The following is a 24,082-nucleotide window of genomic DNA, read 5'->3' on the forward strand; positions in this document are numbered from 1 at the left end:
AAAATAAACATTAAAAAAAAAAAGAAACCTGACTTATTTTCAATGCCTCTCATCCTCCTGGTTCAAAAATTGATTCACTGTGGGGCTCATCAGTTGTATGCATAAATTGACTCCCCTTCCACCATCATTTTGTCCATTCTTCTTCATTCCTTCTCTTTAACATAGTTTCATTCCAGAGAAGCCTAGGGATTGGGATACAGAAAATGAATGACAAGGGTTTTGGACCTTATGATGTGGCACTTACTTCCCAACCATTCTTCCTCCCTCCTGTAGTACTTCCTCATGCTGCACATACATTGCTCAGCACAGTGCTTGCCAGGTGATAAGCACTCATTTTCTATTTGCTTTTTGCCTATCGCTCTCCTCCTCCTTATCCTTTTGCTTCACCTCTCAGTGTTGCACAGACTCCTGTCACAACTCCCAGTAGTAACCTAACTCTGACTCAAAAGGAAAAAACTGAAAGGAATAAAGAAGGACTAAAATGAGAGAGAACAATGCTGGCTTGCTAACATAGAACACCCAATTTGTTAGGGGAAGTTGGTTTCTCCTCCTCTACACATTGCTGTTAATTTCCCTAAAACTCCACTCCCATTTTATCATGCCTCTTATTTGGAAGAGGCTATTTATTGCCCACCAGATAAGTGGCAACTTATTGCCCACCAAATAAAAATCATGTGGCGTTCCTGACCCTGTCCATACTGATTCCTCATTATTCCCTATTGTTCCTCACCTGTGCCTGCTCAGCCACTTCAGGACTCTGCCACAGCTCATGCTTTTGACCTTTTGCACCTGTGTTCTCTCCCCACAGGACATGATCTTTTCCATCTTTACCCTTTTCCTGTTAAAACTGCTCCTATCTTTCAAGACTCACTTGTTTGGCCTATTTCCTACACAATACTTCCCTAGACCCCTCAGTTAATCCTCATCTCTCCTTCTTTAAGTCTCAAGAGATCATTGTTGATAGCTCGTAGCTTTTTAAAACACTGAAGGCAAATTCTGGCCTTGTCACTTCAAAGTTACATGATATTGGGCAAGATATGTATTTTCTCTAAGAAAGCTCTATATTCCCATTTGTAAAACAGGAGTAATAATAGTGCCTTCCAGGAAATGTTTCTGTGAAGATTGAAGGGGATAATGAACATAAAACACTTAGTACAGTGCTTTATAGCATCTAGTAAGCACTTAGCAATTAGCTAATGGCATTATTTTTACTATTACTACTGTTTTCTCTCTTAAAGCACTAAACAAGTTCAAGAATATATCATAGTTATCTATTCATATCATCAATCCTCTAATAGTTCAAAAGTCTCTTGAGTTCACTGAGTTCATGAATCCCAGTTCGTGCATCTTTGCATCCTCTAGAGGCTAGAATAATCAAAAGGCTAGAATAACATAGAGAAGCTTCAGAAATATTCAGAAATACAAATCATTTGTTGATAGTTACAAGAATTTTGTTGCCTGACAATGCGTTTGGACAAATATAATCTCATGAAACACCAGAAAAAAAGCAAAGCAGGTTTTTTTGCTGTAAAATCAATTTGGATTACCTTCCAAAATTATTGTAAAGATACAGAGGAAATTTGCATGGGCGTTAGTTGTTCAGATTCTTGATCAAATAAGTATTAGGAAGAGAGGCTGAATGTACCAGTGAAAGGACTAGAAGAAAATAAACCAAGCATGTCAGAGAAAAGAAGTCTGAACAAATTCCTAGATGCCAAACAAACTGAGGAATAACAAGAAGTCAGTATTGAATTGGTGTGGTCAGTGAACAGGAAACTTGAGTAGTGAATAAAAAATACTTGGGGGCGCCTGGGTGGCACAGTCGGTTAAGCGTCCGACTTCAACCAGGTCACGATCTCACGGTCCGTGAGTTCGAGCCCCGCGTCGGGCTCTGGGCTGATGGCTCAGAGCCTGGAGCCTGTTTCCAATTCTGTGTCTCCCTCTCTCTCTGCCCTTCGCCCGTTCATGCTCTGTCTCTCTCTGTCCCAAAAATAAATAAACGTTGAAAAAAAAAAAATACTTGGGTGTTAAAAATGAGTTTTAGTTGGTTTGCTGCTAATGTGGCCACTGAATAGGGTTAAAGTATAGTTTCTTGTAGTCCCTTTAACAGTGTTAAAATTAGATTTCTATTAAAATGACACTGTGATAGATTTTTTTCTCTAATATAAAGTGAATAAGGAAGGTAATCATAAGAAACAAAAAGAACAGCTTTTGGTAAGTATGATAGCAGGCATCTTTTTTCCTGACATAACCATTGAAGGTAGTGCATTTTGGAAATCAGAGAAATGTCTGAAATTCATTTGATTTCAGAAAAGATTATGAAAAGAGAAAGCTCTGTGAGACATTTACATTTTCTCCACAGAACTGAAACAGAAAAGAAAGGACATTGTATGGCTAATAGAGGCAAAATAAAATTTGCCACTGAAGTAGATAATACGATGAGAAAGTAACTAATATTTATCAAGTGACTCTTATTTGCCAGGGTCTTTATACTCATCATGCAAATTTACTCTTCACAATAGTTCTAATATAGGTCTCAATCTCCTCATTTTAAACTTAGGAAGATCGGCTTACTTTCTCAAGGCCAGTGAGAACTAGGTTAAAATGGCATCAAAAGTCAAGCCTGTCTAGAAAACTTCCGTATAACACTGCCTCCCTGCTATTGCTCTTTAAAATAGTACATAATTTTCCCATTTTTTTCTTCATTGTCCTTTACACTGAGTTACAGTCCTAGTACAGAACAGTTGATGGAGGACATTTTAAACCATTCAATGAATTGTAACAATGTCCCTGAGATTGAATAGTCATGAGGGCATGCATGTTTTGATTGTAGGCATATATATTGTTGGTGGCAGCAAACACAACTTCTTCATATACCAGACCATTAAATATTGGGGGTGGGGGAGGAAGGAGGAAGAAGAGGGAAGGAGGCAATTCTAGTTCTTTTTAATAGACCCCCAAGCCCTCTGCCAATTGTTGAATTGTAATACAAAACATTCTTTAGATTCAGTTTGTGTTCATTTTGACAAGATCTGCCATAGAATGATTATTGTGTGAATGTAGTAAGGAGCTGGGGCAAGTCCAAAGAGTTGTTTAGTTTGCTCAATAGATATGGCATATTTTATCTGAGGACTCACTGTGTTGCTATTCTTTTTAGAGTAAAACAAGAGGTCTCAGTATTATAGATCCACGTACTATCTTGTTCTCTTCCTCTTCACTAGCCAGTGTAGGTAACTACAAACTTACTTTGGTAGGAACACTTAGGAGTGAAGTTTGTGGATGAGTTTTAGCAAGCTCATGGATGTCCTAAGGCAAGCAATCTGGTCTACTGAAATATAAGAGGAAAATGACTAAGCAACTCTATATGTTTGAGATAAGTCATCCTTCTAAACAAATAGTTTGATGGTTTTATTTAACAGCTTCTCAAGAGTAATTTACAGGCTGTGGACTTCCTTGCTCCAAGATTTATTTAGGCTTAAGCCTGAGCGAGTTTCTTCTCAGGTTTCTAATAAGCAGATAATAGTTAAGACCCGAGGTAGGTTGTCACTATGTTTAGAGCCTTATCCTGCCACGGTCTAGGAGAGAATTTACTCATTGTAAATTTATATTCCAGGAAACAGTTGGGTCAGAGAGAGCGAAGAAGCTTTCTTTGTGGCACACCTACATGTTATGATAGCTGCTGTTTTCCCAACATTTCTGTATTTGGACAGGAGAGTAGAAGATCCAGCCTAACAATATAATTCTTGTAACTGAAAAAAATCCATCAGAGGAAAAGAAAGGCTCTGTGAGAATAGTGGGCCTGCCGTGAAGGTATATTATAATTTGCTACCAGAAGAGCAGAATCTACAGTATAAAGGTGTCAGTCAGAGGATCTAGTATATTGTTGGGGGGTGTAAAGCAGAATTATCCAGAAGTGGTGGGCTTTGTTACAGGGGCCCGACCAGGTGTCGTCAGAGGAGAGGACTCCTGGATACTGGAGATGTCTGTTTGCCAAACTGCGTTAATGATGAGCTTCCAGAGATTTTTGAGTTGGAGGAATGAGTGCTTGAGTCTAAGTTCTGTGAGCTGGTCACTTTGTTTTACAGACATTTGCACTTAGCCATATTGGTATCTTCCTTTTCTTTTAAAAGCTTCTCTCAATCTTGAGAAAATGTAGATTTTAGTATGAACAGAAAGTACCTCAGTGCTTAGCCCTAAAGTGTTAAAAATACTAGATAATACAAAAAAAGAGATAACTTCCTACTTGTAAAGCAATGGAGGACTCCACATATGACAAGGAGACATTAAATGGTATAAACATTAAAACCCAAAACCTCTGGGGGCGCTGAGGTGGCTCAGGCGGTTAAGTGTCTGGCTTCAGCTCAGGTCATGATATCACAGTTCATGGGTTCAAGACCCAAGTCAGGCTATGTGCTGACAGCTTAGAGCCTGGAGTCTGCTTCGGATTCTGTGTCTCCCTCTCTCTCTGCACCTCCCCTGCTCGCAATCTGTCTGTCTCTCTCTCTTAAAAATGAACATTAAAACAATTTAATAAATTAAAAAAAACCAAACCTCTAGACAATTGCAAAGAAGAACACATTGTGCAAAGAATCATATAATGTGGTTAAAAAACACATTAGGCAACACACACACATTAAATATGTTCAGGCAGCCCTACCACATGACAGTCAATAACCTAGATTTAGGAGTCAGATGTTGTGATTCACAACTCGACCACTTACTAGCTGTGTGATCTCAGAAAAGCCACTTAACCTCTTCAAGCCTAGTTTAATTTTCTTTTTTTAAATAGTGATGATGTTTCCTAATTAATATGAAGATATTAAATGAGATATCTCCTATTAAATGAGATAGTGTATATTACAAAGTGTGTGGTATGTCGTAAGCACTAAATTGTAGCTACGATTATTACACATCATTCAGGTTGATTCAAATTTGTAAGAGGCTCAAGATTCCAAAACAAAAGGAGCAAAATACATGAATACTATTTCAATTTGGAATCTGCACCTTCCCTACATACATAAAAATATCCATGTCAAATGCTCCATTCTCCATGAAGTCATTCTTGAAATCCTATCTGACCCAACTAGAAATGACTTCTTCCCTCTTTGCAGCCCTCTGTAAACAGGTTTCTTCTTTACTTTGGTATTTCTAACAATGCCCTCATGTGGCACTTGTGGTTTTGTGTTATCTTCCCAACTAAACTATAAGCTTTTGAGGGAGCTACCATTTATAATCACATTTTTAATCCCGCAAAAGTCTTAATATACAACAGACCTTGAATAAAAATTGTATTAAATCAAATTGTAGATATATTTAAATTACTTTTCACTCCTGTTTTTCTGTAGTATTTGCATTTTGTATCATAGTGAAATCCTTGAAGAGAACATGTGCTATGTGTATTGTATGTCTGTGTTGATATCATTGTAAGAAAAGCTATGTGAATTTTAACATGGCCATTTTGTCCCTAGATAGTTCATTCATTCTAGAAACAGCTCAATATGAATACCAAATTTCAAGCCCAATTTAAGCCCGACTATGACCAGATGACCTGTTGGGTGTGGAGTCTTAAAATGATTTTAGAGACATTAAGCTACTCAGGTTAGGGGTTGATCAGTGAGACTAAAATATTATTTCTGTGTGACATTTGCATTTAGATAAATCTAAGTGTACATATTATCACTTTTGATGTAGAGGAATTTTAATATATTGACCCTTGTCACTGGTATGAAATCAGTTTTATATAGTACATAAAGGTGCATGGCAATTATGGCACATAGGACAAATTTTTCCCCACTATTATTGTACAATCATTGATTCTATATTTAATGTACTGTAATAATTGACAACCACATTACTTTTGTTTAGTACTGTTTGAGTTGTGGTGTTTCCTTTCTACATGTTTATTTTTTTCCATTTAATTTAAATTTTAAATGTACAGATAGAAAATGTGATAAATTTTGATTAAAATAACCATATGCTAATACTTTTAATGAAGAACAGTTAGAGAGAAGTGTATTTGGTTTTAATCCTAGCTTTTACCTGGACCGTCATACCGTCATGCCACACGAACAATGAAAGGTTTAACTGAAGATGTGCAAATAGCATTAATTCCTAGGAACTGGATATTGTGAACATCAGATCTGAAATGTCTGCTTTTCAATATACATGAGAGAAAAATTGGAATTCATTTACTATTGCATCCTGCCATGCCTCTTCTCAAACATTGTGACATAATATTGATTTAAATTTTTTCTTAATATTTCCCTCCTGATTTTATTTAATTTAACTTATTGTATGTTACAAATGTTAGAGGGAGCATGAAAAATGGAGAGGTTGCTGGTGGAGTCCTTAGGGATATGTGAGTCAGGGAAGGGGTAAGAAGTTGACATTTGACCAAAACTGGATATACAGCAGCAATAATTAACTATTTATCGAGATGACCTTACAGAATATTTGCTCCTTGCTTCATTCACATTCTGTTTTGTGGAGGGCTATCAAATTAAACTTAATTCTTCTGTGAGACATAGGCATTTTTAAAGGCTTTTCCTGAAGTCACAGTTTACTTTTAGTTGATGGTTATAAGTATAACAAGTTTATTTTAAGTGGTGTAAAGAATTTTAAAGTGATAGTGTAAAGGAATTAATATTTTGTTTTCAAAATATGTCTTGCTACCTTAATATTTGAAATATCCCTGATAAAATAAAACACCATTGTAGTAAAATTAGTAAAAAAATAAATAAATAAAAAATAAAGTTTAGATTTTTCAATAGCTTCTATTTGGCATCTAGTCTACAACTGAACAAATTGGGATTGGCTTGAATTATAATGGCAAAGGAAGTATTTCCTAGCTTTCTTCCTTTGGTTATTTATTCTTTTTAGTTTTTTAAGTTTATTTATTTTGAGAGAGAGAGCAGAGAGGGGGCAAAGAGAAAGAGAGAGAGAAGAAGACAGAGAGAGAGAGAGAGAGAGAGAGAGAGAGAGAGAGAATTCCAACCAGGCTCTGTGCTCTCAGTGCAGAGCCTCACGTGGGGACAAACCCACAAACCGTGAGGTCATGGCCTGAACCAAAATCAAGAGTCAGATGCTTAATTGACTGAGCCACCCAGCCCCCTCTGATCATTTATTCTTTTAATTACTTATTTTAGAAACATTCTTTGAATGCTGAAATGAAATACAAATAAAAATACAGAATTGTTGTCCAAAAATTAACTGTTCCTGGTGGGGCATGAAGATGGAGAATCAAGGAGAAGTAGATATTTATGATAAAATATAATAACAGAGCCTTGTATATGGTGCTAAGAAAAACTGCCAGCAGGCCCTGACTCTGCAGGAGGGGGAGAGAAGGGTATTTTTGCATAAAACAACATTTTAGTGTGATCTTTAGAAGCGATAAGAGTTTGCCAGGAGAATCCATGGGGCAGACACTTCAGGCACAGGGAAGAATATGTGTAAAGGTGTGTATTTAAAAACGTGGAAACTGTCTTTACCCTTGAATTGCTTAGGAGCATATTTACTCGTTTCAGCAGTCTCGAGAGTAAATGACAACAGGGTAACCAGATCCAGGCTTGTGTAATTAATTAAAGTGTATGGGAATCATCATACTGGGTGCTAAACTGCATCTTGTTAGGCCCTTCCTCTACCCAGTGAGTTCCGTCTAATTAAGAAAACAACCAAAGCAGAGATGAAAACAGCATCAAATCAATCAGCAGCTGTCTTTAAAGAGCCTACGGCTGTCCGTATAGAGATTTATAGATTAACTGCAGCACTTTGAATAGCACTGGGAAGAAAATGGGCAGCAGGTGCAAACTTCAGAGTGTAGATTTATTTTGCTTCGGGCAGCTGACCCCAGAGGTAGGTGGACTGCCCATTCCAGTCCCTCTGAAATTTTATAGTGGTCCAAGGACAGCCCCAAGCAGGAGACCCAGCTGTAATCTGGCTATTTTCTAGGTTATCATCAATGTGCTTGAATTTATAATAACTATGAAAGTTTCTGATACTAGATAATAACAGTGGAACTCTGTACAATTTGGAGAAATTCAACCAGGGATTTGGAGGATAAGGTATCTATTCATGCAATTCTAAAACCTTAGTGATTGAGAGCTCTCTTTCTTCTGAAAGATTATTGGGAATAATGTCTAAGAATTTTATTACCAGGCTAGAGTTCAAAATATTATAACTTTATACTTATATATGACACAGGGCATAATGTTAATCTTTATTTTAAAAAAACAGAGCATTCTATTTTAGTAGTTGAAATCAGTGATTTTAGTCTAATCTCAAATGAATATGCCCAAAGCACATTTACAGATACATTACTATTATAATATATTGTCTGCAATAATACATGTATTGTCCAGAATACGAAGAGTTCTAAAATAAAAAGCAAATATTTCTTTTTGCTTTGATGATATATATCATAGTGAATTAATAGCTCCATTAATATAAGCATATTAAAATATATATTTAATTTTAGGCCTAAGTAATAATTTTGTGAGAGACCAAGTAATAAGTAGTGCCACTGTAGGCATTTTCCTGAACTAGTTCATAAGCGTTTCCTCACTTAGATTTCATTTCCTACTCATTTTGATTTTGATGTTAGATCTGATTTCTTTCTCATTTTCACTGTATTTATTCCTTACATTTACATTTTTGTTGAACACTCTGCTAGAATTCTGATGTTACCTAATACTCCTGTGAACTTGGGCAGGCGACATAAGCACTCTGAGCCGCTATGGACTCATTTTTAAAATGGTAATAATGATATTGGTTATGCCTCTCTCATAGGGGTGCTGGGAGAAGCAGATGATTCAGTGTTTTCTAAAGTGTCAAGTTCTACACAGTTAAAGGAAGTATCATATTGATTGCATCTTTTAAAGTATGTATTTGCACATATTATAAAGGCGAGTTGTCTTATTTAGCAGAACTCTGATACTTTCTTTGAGGAGAGAGATTCCTAAGGAGGTCAGATATTCCCCAGTAGTTTGCATGTGTATCTTTATGCCTGGCCATGTGGGTGTGGGGGTTAACTGCATCCTAACTAATTCCCAGAGCTTTAACTCCATTTTCCTACAGGCCAGGATTCATGAAGCAATATATTTCACATCCAATCCTATTACCTTTTTCATGTTACAGAGAAGAATTAGGTAGCATATTTATGTCAGGACAATAACTCCCCAAATATTAACCACAGAGACTGCATACAGAGGCTCTGGGATACACTTCTGAGAATTATCCACCCTTTCCTCTCCCCTTCTGCCATTCCTTCCTCCTCCTTGGTGGGTCTTTTGTCCAAATCCTTTTGCATGCAAGGTATGTATTTCAAGAGGAGTATGCAATACTTCAAAATATGAGCTCTTCTTTAACATAGGCTTTGTATAGGTCTGTCTGTGTTTGAAAGAAATACCATGCAGTAACCAAGATGCAAGTAGTTTAAAATACAGTCTCATTGAAAAGTCTGTCTTTGAGTAACAAAATTGTATTCCTCATTTCAGAACATGATGAGTGTATCACAAATCAGCACAACTGTGATGAAAATGCTTTATGCTTCAATACCGTTGGAGGACACAACTGTGTTTGCAAGCCAGGCTATACGGGGAATGGAACCACATGCAAAGGTAAAAGGTTTAAATGTCAGCCTCTCTCACATTAGGGACAAGGCAGTCCATCTTCACCTCCCTCCACCCCTTCTCATCACTGTTATCTGCCTTCTGGGTACTTCCCACAGCCACTGGGAACTTTGCAACATGGCTCATACTCTTCCCCCTGGGTTAGGTCAGTGTTTAAGCAGCCAAACTGTTCAAACAGTGTCGACTTCATGTTCCTTGACCTCCATTTCAGTGGTTTCCATCTCTGTTCCTGTCTAGCAGACCACACCCATGATCACACCCGAGCACTTTTGGACAGAACTGTTCCATCTTTGAAATCTCAGACTTCAGCTTCTTATTGTCTTACCCCAAGTCCTTCTGCTTCCAGTTGGCCCACTCTGTTTCTTCCATGACCTTTCATCTTCTGTTTCTCTGACCCTTTTCTTTCAGTTTACCAGTCTCCTCCCATATTTAAATACTTGTTTTTGAATCCAAACATGACAGCTATTTTTTTTTTTTTCACCAATACAGTCAACCTATTTGTTCTTTTAGCAAAATCCACTTGGAAATACCTCTATTTGGGATCAATCTGACAGTTTTTCTTCTCTACTCTTTTTTTTAAGTTTATTTCTTTATTTTGGGAGAGAAATAGAGTGTGTGAGTGGGAGGGGAACAGAGAGAGAGGGGGAGAGAATCCTAAGCAGGCTCTTCCTTGGCAGTGCAGATCCCAACGTGGGGCTCGATCCCACAGATTGTGAGGTCAGACCTGAGTGGAAACCATGAGCTCAATGCTCAACCTACTGAGCCACCTAGGTACCCCTCTACTCTCTTTTGAACTGTTGAGTAGTAAGTTAACTGGGAATATTGGGTCTCCACATGTTATAGTTTCCCGTTTTAGCTGGTTTGTCAATGTCAGTCAATAATTCTTTTAAAAGTCCTGCTGAGCTCAGATTTTCATTTCCATCAGTGGATGTTCCCACAGTACTTCACCACCGTCCCCTGATACATTCTTTCACCAGTGCCCTCTTTTCTTTTATCAGATGAGCTTACCTCCTCCTTCACAATAGAGGTTCTATTTTGGAAACTGCTAACTCCCATAGGCTAAAGTCCATACTCTGTATATGTCATGTAGATTTATTTATGATTTGTATAATTTAAACATTTTAAGCTTCAAAACTTCCCATTTCTCAAACACACGTGCCCATTGTCCTAGAGTTTGCTGAAATCAATTTTCTATGACACTGTGTATATGGGAGGTAGGAAATAACAAGGGATGGTTGTTAATACCATGTCCCATGAGCATGAATCTTAAGACCTGGTTTATAAGAATACATTGGATGCAGATATCGATGGGCAAGAGGATTACTCTGGTTTATAAAAGTCTATGGGAATGTTTCATTTAGAGCAATGTGAACAAGGCCTACTCACTTTGAGGTCTAAATCCCACAAAGATTTTCTCAGAGATACTAGACAAATCCTGAGAAAAGCCAGAAGTTTAACGTCCATTGCAAGTGTAACTGAATGCCTAGGACTTCCTCAGAGCACCCAGATATTCTGAGAGCTTGGTGGGGAGAAGTTAATATTTCATCTGGGAGACCAACTTCTCACTCTTATTTCTATTTCACTCTGACTCCTAATTAATGTGACAAATGTTTATAGCATAAAGAACTCTTGTAATCATGAGCAGATCCAGATAGGTAATTCTTATCTTTGAAGGAAGGAGAACTTTCATGGATCTATACAGTTTTACCAGAAGTTCAGTCAACAGGCTGCCTGAATACAGATTCTCCAGTTCATGTGTGTATCCCTACTGGGAATGTCAAACGCTGAGAGATAAGTAATGTAGACATAGGATCTGAATCATTGAGTCCTGTGCTCTGTCCTTAAACATTACTCCAAAGAAGATACACATGTGGTCTAGGAGATGTACACTTTATTATTTATGAGGTTTACATTCTTAATCTCTTTGCGAATCCTTGGTGACTAGGTATTCTTTTTGCCTTGGATGAAGACAGACTAGGACTTATGACCAAAGAAGCTAAATGGCCTCTTTGTGTCCCTTCCTTTAACTCAGCAGCAGAATCTTGGATTGCTACATTTTACCACTCAAAGAAAGTACATCCTAACTAATGAGAGGAAGCACATGCCAGAAAAATTGTGAGAAAGCTTTTATCCCAATGCCTGAAAAAAGCTGGTCTAACTCATCCATTACAGACCAGGGAATGGTCCCTGAGATTCACAGAGCCAAAGAATAAGCTGAGGTGGAAACGGAAGCATCTAAGTGTACTCAGTCTCACCCATCTTGTTTTTCTCACCTTCTTTGAATCAGGCGGCACATCTCAAAAGGTCTCACTTACAATAGCTCGGACTTTGGCTCCCTTTCCTAGTCACAGACAAATTCCCCTCACTCACAAACCTACTCTAACACAGCAAGATTTGCAGTGCCTTTGCCCCTGATCCTGGATCTTGACCTGTCCTCAGTAGAGGACACTAAGACTCTTCCTGAAGACCACTACAGCAAATTCTTAACCATTGGCCAGTTCATCACTTGGATTTAGAAATTTTGTGAAAGCTGGGGCATTTCTCCAATACTATGGCACTTTGGCCAGAGTTTCATAGGAGTCAGTCATTTCCTATTTCGTTATCATTCTCTAGATGGTGGTTTTCTCCTTAAGAAAACTCTAAGATAGCTGCCTTTTTTTTTTTTCTTCAGGTTGACAATGAGATGCAACTCTAATTCTAATGTGCTTCCTGTTGTGTAAGATTACTGCTTTTTGTTAAAAGAAAGTTTAGTGTGTCGTTTCACAGGTGAAATATTTCTTTACCATTGAAAAGAGTACTGTTTTACAAATTGGGTTGAAGTTTCTTGCCTGCATGGAAGATATTATATGAATTTGAAGTTATAATACCATATATAATTTGATGTCCACATCTCCAAGGGAATGAAGAAAAGCTAGGCTTGAAGTATCTTGAACTACTCAATTTTGAAGTATGAAAGTCATGTATCTGAATTATTTCTAGCATTTTGCAAAGACGGCTGTAGGAACGGAGGAGCTTGTATCGCCGCTAATGTGTGTGCCTGCCCGCAAGGCTTCACCGGACCCAGCTGTGAAACGGGTAAGACTATCATTCCATCTTCTAGAAAATGAGTTTTTATGCCAATGTACAAAGTAACCCATGAGGAAAATAATGTTTCAAGTTTCAAGTGTCTCTCAAAGCTTGGAACTATTAATAAGGAAGTCCTAGGAGGTAGGACGTGGGAAGTTTCAGTGATGCATATTCACTGGGCGTTTCCCCAAAGTCGTTCTATAGAGGTTTTGCAGCTATTATAACTAGAAGAATATTGAACATTTATAGAAAGGTGTGTGGATTTTATGACTTCATAATTCATTTTACTCATTTGGAGCCCATTTTTTCTGGGATCTGTATGACTATATTAAAGCACATTATTCAAGTTCATGGCCAACACACTTCCTAGGACATGCTACCTCCTCCATGCACATTTGAGAATTTTTTAAAAAAAGTTTTTACCTGAATCATTCAATATTCATTCACTGTTGTTTATTTAAAAAGTATTTAAAGTTTCCTACTTTTTAATTATTCCTAGTCCAAGTTCATTTTGAACTCAGTCTGCTGGATACTAATACTAGAAACTAATATATATATTAAACATTATTTAATATATATATTAAAACATGCCGTGAAAATACTAGCTCTTAACTAAAATCATATCAATAGTAGTTTTGTTGCTTTGGGTAAGTGGGTTCTAATGGTAGATGACCCCAGAATGCCCATTATTCTCCCTAAGAGAAAGCTGCTACCTCCGGTGACTGGTGGTTACTATCTTACATTACTTTCCATAAATCTCATTACAATAGATATGGTGCAATTCCTGCTTCCATTCAACCTGCAGAGTCTGTTTTAATAAAGACACTGACAGATAAGAATGTGAGACAGAAAATGTTCTGGACCATTTGGGAAGTGAAAAGTTTCCTGAATAGGTCCTACCACTGTGCACAGAAGGATGCCCACAGAAGGGCTTGCGTCACTAGATTGTTTCTTTCTATAAGTACCTCTCAGTGATGTTCTTCAAACTTCAATGACTATTTGGTTAAAAAGGTCTCTAATAGAAAATGGATAGTGTCCATCTTTGATATGTAGGACTCTTTCATAAGGGGATTATTTCCTAAATCAGAAGTTCCCAAATTTAGTGAGCATGTGACTTACCCATAAGTCTTATTAACTTGTTAAATATGCAGATTTCTGGTAATTAACTATCATAGGATTTACTAGATCAAAATCAGGCACTTCTAGTGCAGTCATTCTACAATGTTTCTATCCCATAGTCTCCACCAGTACACCCAAGCACATCAGGTACTGTGGTCGTCCTGTATATCAACACCTGCGGTGACCATATTTCCTGAATACAGTATTTGGTACTGCTTCTGGTGCAGTTGTGATCAGAAATACTGGCTTTTTCATGGCATTGAAATGGTGTATGATTTTGAAATAAAGGCTGTGCCAGAAAATCTGAGATGAATAATGGCCATGCCAATTCTGCGTATCATTCTTCCACTAGGGAAAAAAAAAAATGGTTACATGTGAGATTGTGAAAATCTGGAATGGTATAAGATTGATCTGAGCAATGTAAAATTTAAAACTAGGGAGTTAAATATAACCCAACAGAATATTTAGCTTTCTCTAATTATCTTTGAACTTTCAGTCTATAAGAAGACAATCCCAGACTTACTCTAAGTAGCTGTCTATAACAGCCAAGGGCTTTGAGAAGGACAAACAGATATGGGTTCAAAATCTAGTCCTACCATTTACTTGTTATGTGACCTTGGGCAAGTTACATTACTTCTCAGTGTCTTATACTATCTATACATCACCTTACTCTTCACAAGTCTCTTACAAGATAGGTATTATATCCTTTTAAAAAAAGATATTGGGTTCAGAGTGATTAATTTTTTTCCTAAGGCCATAGAGTTAACAGCTGAATACAAAATACAAAGGTCTTTCTAACTGGCAAACCCAGGCTTTTTATCTATATCAATGTGGTTTTTAAATTTCTTCTTAATTAATTCTAATGACAGAAGAGAGAGAATGTCTTCATCCAGAGCCATCCTGAAAAGGCCCACCAAAAGGGTAAATAAAATTTCATCAAAAATTATGTTTTTTTCCTAAAAATCCATTCATTTCTATTCCATAACACGTGAAAACATTTAACTTACCTACTACCCTTGAGTTAAGTTGGTGCTCTAAGACAGTGGGTCATGGTTTATCTCTGCCTTCTAGCACCTCTTGGCCCAAGACCATATTTCACTATTTGAGAAGCAAGACATTCCTGCCTCCTATCTAAGAAATTGTCAGGATAACACTTGTTTCAAAGCATCTGTCCCAGCTATTGCTCCAGGTTATATCCTAACCCCTCACCTTACACCTTACACCATTTTTGTTGATGTAGTTATAAATAGAAGTTGTGTCATTTAAAAAATAACTTTGGAGGAGAACCACATGAAATAATCTGTTCACCCATTTATTCAACATTTATTTAGGATCTTTTATATGCTGAGCACTGAATCTAGAAACAGGATATAGCGGTGAACATAGGTCCTATCTGCATGGAGATTATGATCTAGTTGAGTTAGAGGGACTATAAACAGGAAAATAAATAAATATGTAAAATATTGTCAGGTAGTAGTTGCTATAAAGAAGACTAAAGCAGGGGCACCTGGGTGGCTCAGTCGGTTAAGCGTCCGACTTCGGCTCAGGTCATGATCTCACGGTCCGTGAGTTCGAGCCCCGCGTCGGTCTCTGTGCTGACAGCTCAGAGCCTGGAGCCCGTTTCAGATTCTGTGTCTCCCTCTCTCTCTGCCCCTCCCCTGTTCATGCTCTGTCTCTCTGTCTCAAAAATAAATAAACATTAAAAAAATTAAAAAAAAACTAAAGCAGATAGTGTAAAATTATTTTTATTACCTATAGACTTTATGTATGATGAGTATTGTTATTATTGGTATTTACTTCATTACTAAAGGTTGCTAACATCAGCTTCTGTACACGTCCCAAAATTTCAGTGATTAATACAAAAAGTGCTCACTCACATCTCAGTTTGATATGTCAAATGTGGTGTTGGGGAGAGCTGAGGAGCATTGGGATTGAGCCTGCTTAAGCTAGGGGCCCTGGTTGTTGCCATTTGATGAAGTATGCCCAACACACTGCCTCTAACACCAAAGAGAAGAGGGACCATAGATGTGAAAGCATGGAGAATACACACTCACTGTTACCTCAGACTAGAAGTAACATACATGTCTGTTCCTCTCACATACCATTGGTAAGAACTCATCACATGGACTTGAGGAGTTGAGAAAATGTAGTTCAGCTGAATGTCCAGGAAGATGAAACTGGTATGTGACCATTAGGCCAGTCTTTTGTCTTAGGTGCTGTCTGGCATTGCTATACTATTTACTCTGAACAATCAAACCATTTTCGACATTGTCTCATCTACTCAGCTGGAAGAACTCTGAGTGACTTCCTTCTTTAATCACTGCCTTCTTTCCACCTCTGGTAGGGATCCTTAACTTGGAATTCCCGGACACCTGCAAGTCTATGGATGGACTTTGGGGGTCCATGAATTCCCTGAATATATGTGCATGTGTACATTTTTCTGCAGAAAGAATTCAGAGCTTTTAAAGATTGCAAATGGGTTCTATAATTTCTAAATAGTTATGAACCACTAAGGAGAGAATCTTCCATGATTCATAAAGAGAACTAACTGCTATTTGATTCTGTAGAAGGTGATACAAATGTAGATATCCAATACCTTCCAGAGTTTCTTTGGGGACCTTTAATCTCGAGACCCCACACTGAATCCATCATCTCATGACTCTTGCCTTATTTCTTCTATTCCTGAAACCTGGTTCTTCACATCTAATTAAGTCCTTTTGATTCTCTTTACTAGGATCCTTTTTTTTTTTTTTTTCCATTCTCTCTGGTAGTACAGTAGTTTAGGGCTCTGAGGTTTATCTCTCTCCAGTCCATTCTTCACAGAATATCTGAGCACACATCTGATCGTATCACTCCATAGTGAAAAAAAAAAAAACCAACACATTAGCATCCTCTGTTGACCTCACATTTCTTAACATGACCTGTATGGCCCTTCAAGATTTGTCTTCTGCTTATCTACCCAGCTTTCACCCTCTTGTCCCTCTGTCTCCTCACCTCATTTACAGCCCCAGGCATTGACTTTCATGGACGTAAAGCATGTATCTTGTTCACTTTTGAATCTTCAAAACATAGTATAAGGCCTGCACCTTATTATTCAAGGTGCTCCATGAATATTGGTGAATAAATAAAGACATAAATGAGTGGTCAATTAAATGAGGAGGTAAAAGATGTGCTTGCATCCATATTAGCTGGACTTTATTGAACATTGGTTTAAAGAGGTCTTCAGGGTCATCTGGTCCTAAAGTCTGAGATGGCAGATGAGGTCACTAAGGCACAGAAGGGTGAAGGAACTTATATAAGTTGTTTCATTATAGATACTGATGTGCAATTTAGAACTCAGGTCTTCTGACTCCTAGTCTAGTGTTTCTCTGCTCCTTCCTTCCTTCCCTCCCTCTCCCCTTCCTTCCTTCCTTCCTTCCTTCCTTCCTTCCTTCCTTCCTTCCTTCCTTCCTTCCTTCCTTCTTCTTTCCATCCTTCTTATGCCATGCTCTATGTTCAGGAATTTATCCTACTATCATCTCTCACGAGGTCTGGGCTTTTTGTTATGCCCACCCCTGCAACTGCCAAATATTTCTGTTGTCTTTATTGGTGAAGACTGTGGCAGTTTTTCTCTCCCAAGGTAGAGAAAGCATCAGGACTGTCAAGATTTGCAAGTGTAGGAATGGCCTAAATTTTGGCCTGCTGGAGCTGGATACTGCCTGATAGCTTAGAAAGGGGACTGATTTCCTGGCCCCAGTGGCCCTCTGTTGAGCCCTCACAATGGAATTGCTGAGCATGAAGTAATAGGATTTACTAGTTTCTTGAAAGACAGTCTAAATATGCATGACATTTACCAACCCTCGTTACTATATTGAGGTCTCTCCTGTACCCCCTCCCCTTAATTTATTTATTCTATTTCTGCATCAGTGTATCTTAGTGGAATCGTTGAATCTACTTACCAACTTCACAAAGAGGCTGTTATGTATATCTTCTGAGTAAAATTAATTTTTCATGGCCTTCTTTTTTAGCCACTGTGTAAAATCACCCACATGTACAGCATAACTTCATTTTTAATTAAACATCCTAATATTCCATCAGGTGTTTAACTTGGATTTAGCTGGGTGATTATTTCTTGGATAACTCAATAAAATGTATTAGAAACCTATGTGCTGAGGTTTAACAACTCTCTCATTGCCATACTGTATTTATTGCACAATCACTAAACCTCAGCAAACATGTGTCTGATGATCTGATTAATATGCAAAGCTGTCTTAGTGTACTGAAAATAAATCTTTCAGTCATGATTTAAAGCATAACTCTAAAAGATGTGAGAGTCTCCTATAAGTAACTGCCAACTTAAATCAAATTAAAACGTTTATAACTGGGAAAAAGTTGGTATCAAATGGCAACGCTAAAAAAAGATATGCTGTGATATCAAAGAAAAGGAGATCAGACGTTTTGGTGATAAATGGCTCTTTTTTTCGGTGTGTAAAATAATGGGTTTCTTAGCCACAGATCAAAACATGAGATGGGATTTTAATTATTTTTAGTGAGTATTTAAATGAATATAAACTCAAGTTGCATTCCTGTTTGTGTAGCTTTTTAATATCTGTAGTTTCAAAATGATAAAAATTAAGCATGAGGCTTATATGAATGTTGCTTTACTTCAAAGCTGACTATATATTGATTGAGGCTGATTGATTTTTAAAAGTCTACATTATTACTGTTATAGTGTAGGTAGTAAAAATCCTTTAATTCATTTATACTAACAAAGTTATTTTGCTAGTAGTAGGTACAGTTAGCATTTATTATTAATGTCAAATTGTGTTATATTTCCTGATATGGTTAAATTAGCACATTTTTCACCATTAACAGAACATATTGATTTAGTTTCATGATCATGTAGCTTTCTTTTAAAGGCATATTTTTCAGAAGCTTACATTATTTTATATCATTTTACGTGCAAAGACAAGAAAATCAGAAGCAAGGGAAAATTCAAAACATTTGTGTTACAGCATACCTTTTTTTCCCCAAAATGACTCAGAGTGAAATTCTAGAACCAAAACGTATATCTTTTTTTGTGGGAGAAGCGAATTTTAGTAAAAATTTGGAGATAATACAGTTAATAAGGAAAGAAAAACTTTAGCTACCTTTGCTTTACTAGTAAGGATGATCTTTTTTAGTATTCTTTTGAATGTATTTCGCTCTAACTAAATACAAATTTTACATATATAAATCATTAAATAAACTTTATTGTAATAAAGAAAACCTGGGATGAAGGAAGTTCACCTTCTGATCCTTCACAGTGTCTGTTAAAATCACTTTTTCAGATTTGAATTGCTCAAGGGAAGAGACAAGACACAGAACCAATCATTTAGTGTCTTGTGTAATGTGGGATCCATACCCATGGAGGGATCTGTTAATTTCCCTAAGATAGAATCTCCAGTCATACTTGCTAAGAAGCTTCTGGTCTTTAAACTCGGTATCTAATGATAAAGTGATTGTATTGAATTTGATGGATGAATGTGTTTTCATGGACTTTGGATAAATTAGGGATTTAGGTCTCAATGTGACTTTTTTATATCATAAATTTTAAAAAGGAAAAAGAAGAAGAAACCAAAGAACTCTCACTGTAGGCTTTTTGACCATGCACTGCTTATGACTTAACTTGAGTACTTAAGGTATACCTTCTTTTTATGTAGGTGATCCTTAATTTTTTTTTAAATAACTCTTTAGTTGATTAATATTATCCCAAGCCCTGGTCTTCTTGGAAACATTTAACATAGTGGTCAAGAATATAAAAATTGAAGTTAGAGAGACATAACCGGCGTGATTCCTAGCTCTACTGTTGACTAGCTGTGTGACCTTTTCTATGTTACTTCATTTTTCTATGCCTTTATTTTCATATGTATGAAATGAAGGATGATAATAATATCTGCCTTGTGGGTTTGTTCTGGAAATTAAGTTGAATAATGCAAGTAAGGCATACCGCATCATTCTGGAAAGTGATAAGTAATGAATGATGTCTGATGTGATTGTATTGTACATTGTGAGTAAAATTTTATGTACAGAAATATTTGAAGCTTTTGTACTCCTTTGAGTTAGCTGGAGATACTCTGAGATATTATAAAGTAAGGGTTAAGAAAAAGAAATGATTCTAGTTTTCCTGATTCACTTATAAACCAATTTTAAGTGTAGTTTTACTACATTTTAATGCTGTAAAATCTTTAATGTAGCAATTTGCATTCTTTACTTTTACTTAAAATTGCTTTCAGTTCTAATGCAAATCTTAAAAATTCATGTTTTATGGAAATCTAAGTCTTTGTAATATTCAAAAAGTAGTTAAAAGTTCTCAGTGTTAAATCTCAAAGTCATTTTTCCAAGTCCTTCAGGTTAATTGGAAAAAATCTTACTCTTTGCATGTATCAGTCATATATAATAGATAACAATTCTGATGGGGAAATAGTTCAGACTCTTTTATTGTAAGGCCTACTTAATTAACATTGGAAATGAGGACACATCATGGAGTTTATGTAAGGGGAAAAAATAGCTTTCAAGCTGTTAGAGGGCAGGTCTCCAAGAAAAAAGACTAGTGGAATTATTTCGGAATTTGGAAAAGATCTTCACTTTCACTTTAAAAATATTAATGATTTTTTCAATGGTGTCCTATGAATATATTTATTATATTATATTATGTCCTTGAATTCCTAAAAGCCATTCCCCCCCTTATGTTTTCTTACTCGAGACAGTCATTTTTATATTTTTATTTGATATAATTCTAAAAATAACTGCATACTTCATTAATATTTTCAACAAGTAGCATATGTATATGGTATACAATTTAAAAAGACAAAGATCATACAATGAAAAGTAAATTTTCTTTGTACCCTTTTACCAATCATTGCTTCCCCCCACCTTAACAATATATCTTGGGATTCATATTATCATTACATCCTCCCTAGACCGAATGATTCAAATAAGAAAACATCTTATAGGAGCCTGCTGTCATTCAAATAGCAGACTTTTAACTTGTAACTCTATGGTTACTAATAAGAACGCATATCTTGAGGACCAGATCTTTCTCTTCCTTTGGGCATCCCTATGTTGGAAATGTTCTGTAAACTAAATTTAAAAATTCTAATTTTTTTACCTAGATAAGCTGACGAACTTTTATTGATTACAGGTATAGGGAGGACAGACTTGATATCCTGAAGAAACATTACAATGCGATAAAGACATGATATCTGGGTCTTAGTCTTCTTTCATTCAGAATATATCAAGGATGCAACGTTTAATGATACTCAAATTATTTTTGTTTCTTGCATTCTATTTCTTTCTTCTGTATGTTGTTTCTTCCTTCCTGAAGGACCTATGTTAGTATTCTCTTGTGGTAGATCTGTTAGTGGCAAACTCTCAGTATTGGTCTGAAATGTGCTTTATGCCATTTTTACTCTTAGGTTAGTTAGGTGTTGATTTCTAGATTGTTCTCTCTAGAAGAACTGTGAAGGAAGTATTCCATTGCTTTTCTAGCCTCAGGTTTCTGTTGAGAAGTCTACTGTCAGTTCGACTGTAATTCATTTGAAAAAAATTTTTGCTCTATTTGCTTTTAAGATCCCCCTTTCCTTGGGGTTTGTGGTTTAAATGCTTTGAGCCTAGGGATGAATTTATTTTTACTTATCTTGCTCAAGGATTCTTTAGATTATTGAATTGGAAGAGTCATCTTTTTCATCCATTTTGGAAAACATATAGTCTTTATCTCCTCAAATATTGTTTCTCTCTCATTCTTTTTATTCTTTTCTCCTGGTTTTCCTATTGGATAGATGTTATGCTTTTCTCTCTAAGTTTCTTCTACCTCCTTTGGTATTTTCCATCTCTTTATCCCTCAGTGCTGTGCCCTTTGCGATTTCTTCATATCTATTCCCCAGTCTATCAGTTATCTCTTCAGCTTTGTCTAATCCTTTGTTTAGCTGATCCATTGAGTTTTTTTTAGTTCAATACCTGCCCTTTTCATTTCTAGGAGTTCTCTTTTTCAGATTTTTAGTACTTCTCCCCTTTGTTCTTATTCTTTTCTTGTGATTTTGATTCCTTCTTTTAAGTCTTTAATAATTTTAAACATGCTTACATTACATTGTAATCTTTATCCATCTGCAGTTGAAGGGGCTCTAAATCTGCCTATTCTTATGCTTGCTGACTCTTGCCCATGATGTAGTATTTCCTAGTGTGTTTTATACTTTTGATGTCTGACCTTATCTTCATTGAAGATTTACCTGTGAAACCTGAGGTCTTTTCTCTCCAGAGAAATTTTGCAGGTATGGCAGGAATATTACAACTGATATTTGTATTGATTTCTTTGCCAAGTGGTATACCACACTAGTGATGTAAATTTGAATTTTAAAACTCTGTAAGAAAACATTTTTTTCTCCCCAGCCAAGTATAGGCAAAAATAGAGTGTCTCCCCATATTCTCTTGTGCTAGAGTGTGTTTTATTTGTGTGTGTGTTTCTATCCTACACTCAAACTAAAGAGGAGCCCTTTAAGGATCCTGCTTTGTGCTGAAGTCTTGGACCTTGTATAGGACCAAGTCCTCTCTGCTGTCACTGTGTGAGTCATAAAATCCAAATCTGGTATTCAGCTTCCTCATGGGCTATATAGGAATTTCCATTTTTTTAAATGAGCTAAGTTATGAATTTAATATGATACATTTTTAAGCCATGTGCTTATAGAAAGATTTTTAGGTTATGCAGTTCTCAGTATTGCTGGAATTGGAAAGAAAGTTACATAAGTATGATTTTGTTGATGCTCTTTGGAGCAAAAAATTCTGGTCACTTATAAATCTGCAGACATTGCGGGGAAATTCATGGTGGCACAGTGAAAATGAGTGGAACATGGGAAGAAACAATAGGAAGAGGACCAACTTTATGGAATTTACTAGGAATGGAGCTGGGGATGTGGCTACTTTTTTTTTAAATGTCTTTATTTATTTTTTAGAGATTTTTTAGAGGTGGGGGAGGGACAGAGAGAGAGGGAGACACAGAATTTGAAGCAGGCTCTAGGCTCTGAGCTGTCAGCACAGAGCCTGACATGGGGCTCAAACTCATGAACCAGGAGATCACGACCTGAGCTGAAGTCAGACACTTAACGGACTGAGCCACCCAGGTGCCCCATGGCTACTTCTTTCTCTTCACTAAATTGCTGATGTTTCTGAGAACAATCTGTACTTCTTTCTAAGGGGTTCTTATCAATGGTCAGTTTCCATTTCTTTCTTCATATAAGCTTTCCGGAAGAAACCATGGAGATACAGGTACAATAAACCCATAACAATCAGCTTCTTTTTTTTTTTTCCATAGCAATCAGCTTTATCCACTGATAGGTGACTCTCTTCCTTAAGAACTCGCTGTTTTTTGAGAGAATAAAATATATTCTAGGTAATTTTTTTTTGGTTTAAATGAAAATGTGGTGCACAGGGATGGAGTTAATCAAATATAGGTTTAGAGTCAAGTCAAAGAAGATGAATCAAATTTGCAAATAACATGAATTGGGAAGGGTAGTTAATAGGACAAAAGACAGAACAAAGATTCGAAGTTATTCAGATTTCAGGAACAATGGGAATGAATGAGCACTATGCCATGTAACACACAGGTAAAAGTATCTCTTTTAGTTGTCCCTCTTGCAGCTCAAATCAAGCCACACTGCTTCTACCAGTTTTATTTTGAGGTTCTTAATTCTGATCTTTTACATCTTGGGCCTACATTCATTGTGTCCTTTGCCACACCCTTGTTTTTCTTCTTTAGTTGGCTTCCCCCACTCCACTTCCTTTTTCCTCCATTCCCTTCCACTGGAGGATGTGTTCCTTGAAAGTAGAGGTGAAACCTACAATTTCTCATTTTTCATAGGGCTTAGCATCACGTTTTTCATTGAGTAGGCAGGCAATAAATATTAATAAAATGTAAGTACACTCTTGCCTTTGGGTTAAAAAAACAATTGCACACAATAGAGAACTTTGATAGTTTCATGATTTCTTTGACTGCTGATTCCAAGTATGAACCCAAAGTATAAGGTGCTAGCTGTAAAAGAAAATGCATATGTAGCCTGTGTTAGTACAGAGTGTACAAAACAATATAAGTAATAGTCTCCCTGAATTCTGTATACTTATCCCACAATGGAATGTTGTATTCACTTTGGCCAGAAGATTTTTAGAGGTTATTGGCAAATGGGAGTGTGATCAGGAAAAAATTAGCTGGGAGATGAAAGCTGTAGTGGATATAAGAGGATAGCTGAATAAACCTGAGGTGT

The 24,082-nt window shown here is 36.6% G+C and overlaps 1 protein-coding gene across 4 annotated transcripts in view; it reads left to right on the forward strand.

Moving 5' to 3' along the window:
- The window catches only part of NELL2 (neural EGFL like 2), a 400,719-nt gene that overhangs the window by 293,329 nt on the left and 83,308 nt on the right, over positions 1-24,082 (forward strand). For all 4 annotated transcript variants that reach the window (XM_086713602.1, XM_025930858.2, XM_086713604.1 and 1 more), the window contains 2 exons: positions 9,492-9,614; positions 12,606-12,701. In XM_086713602.1, coding sequence (XP_086569728.1) covers positions 9,492-9,614; positions 12,606-12,701 — 219 coding nt within the window. The remainder of the gene's footprint in view (positions 1-9,491; positions 9,615-12,605; positions 12,702-24,082) is intronic.

This window comes from Puma concolor, chromosome B4, assembly GCF_028749965.1.
Source record: "Puma concolor isolate L17-30 chromosome B4, mPumCon1.1.hap2, whole genome shotgun sequence".
In the NCBI taxonomy this organism is placed as follows: domain Eukaryota; kingdom Metazoa; phylum Chordata; class Mammalia; order Carnivora; family Felidae; genus Puma; species Puma concolor.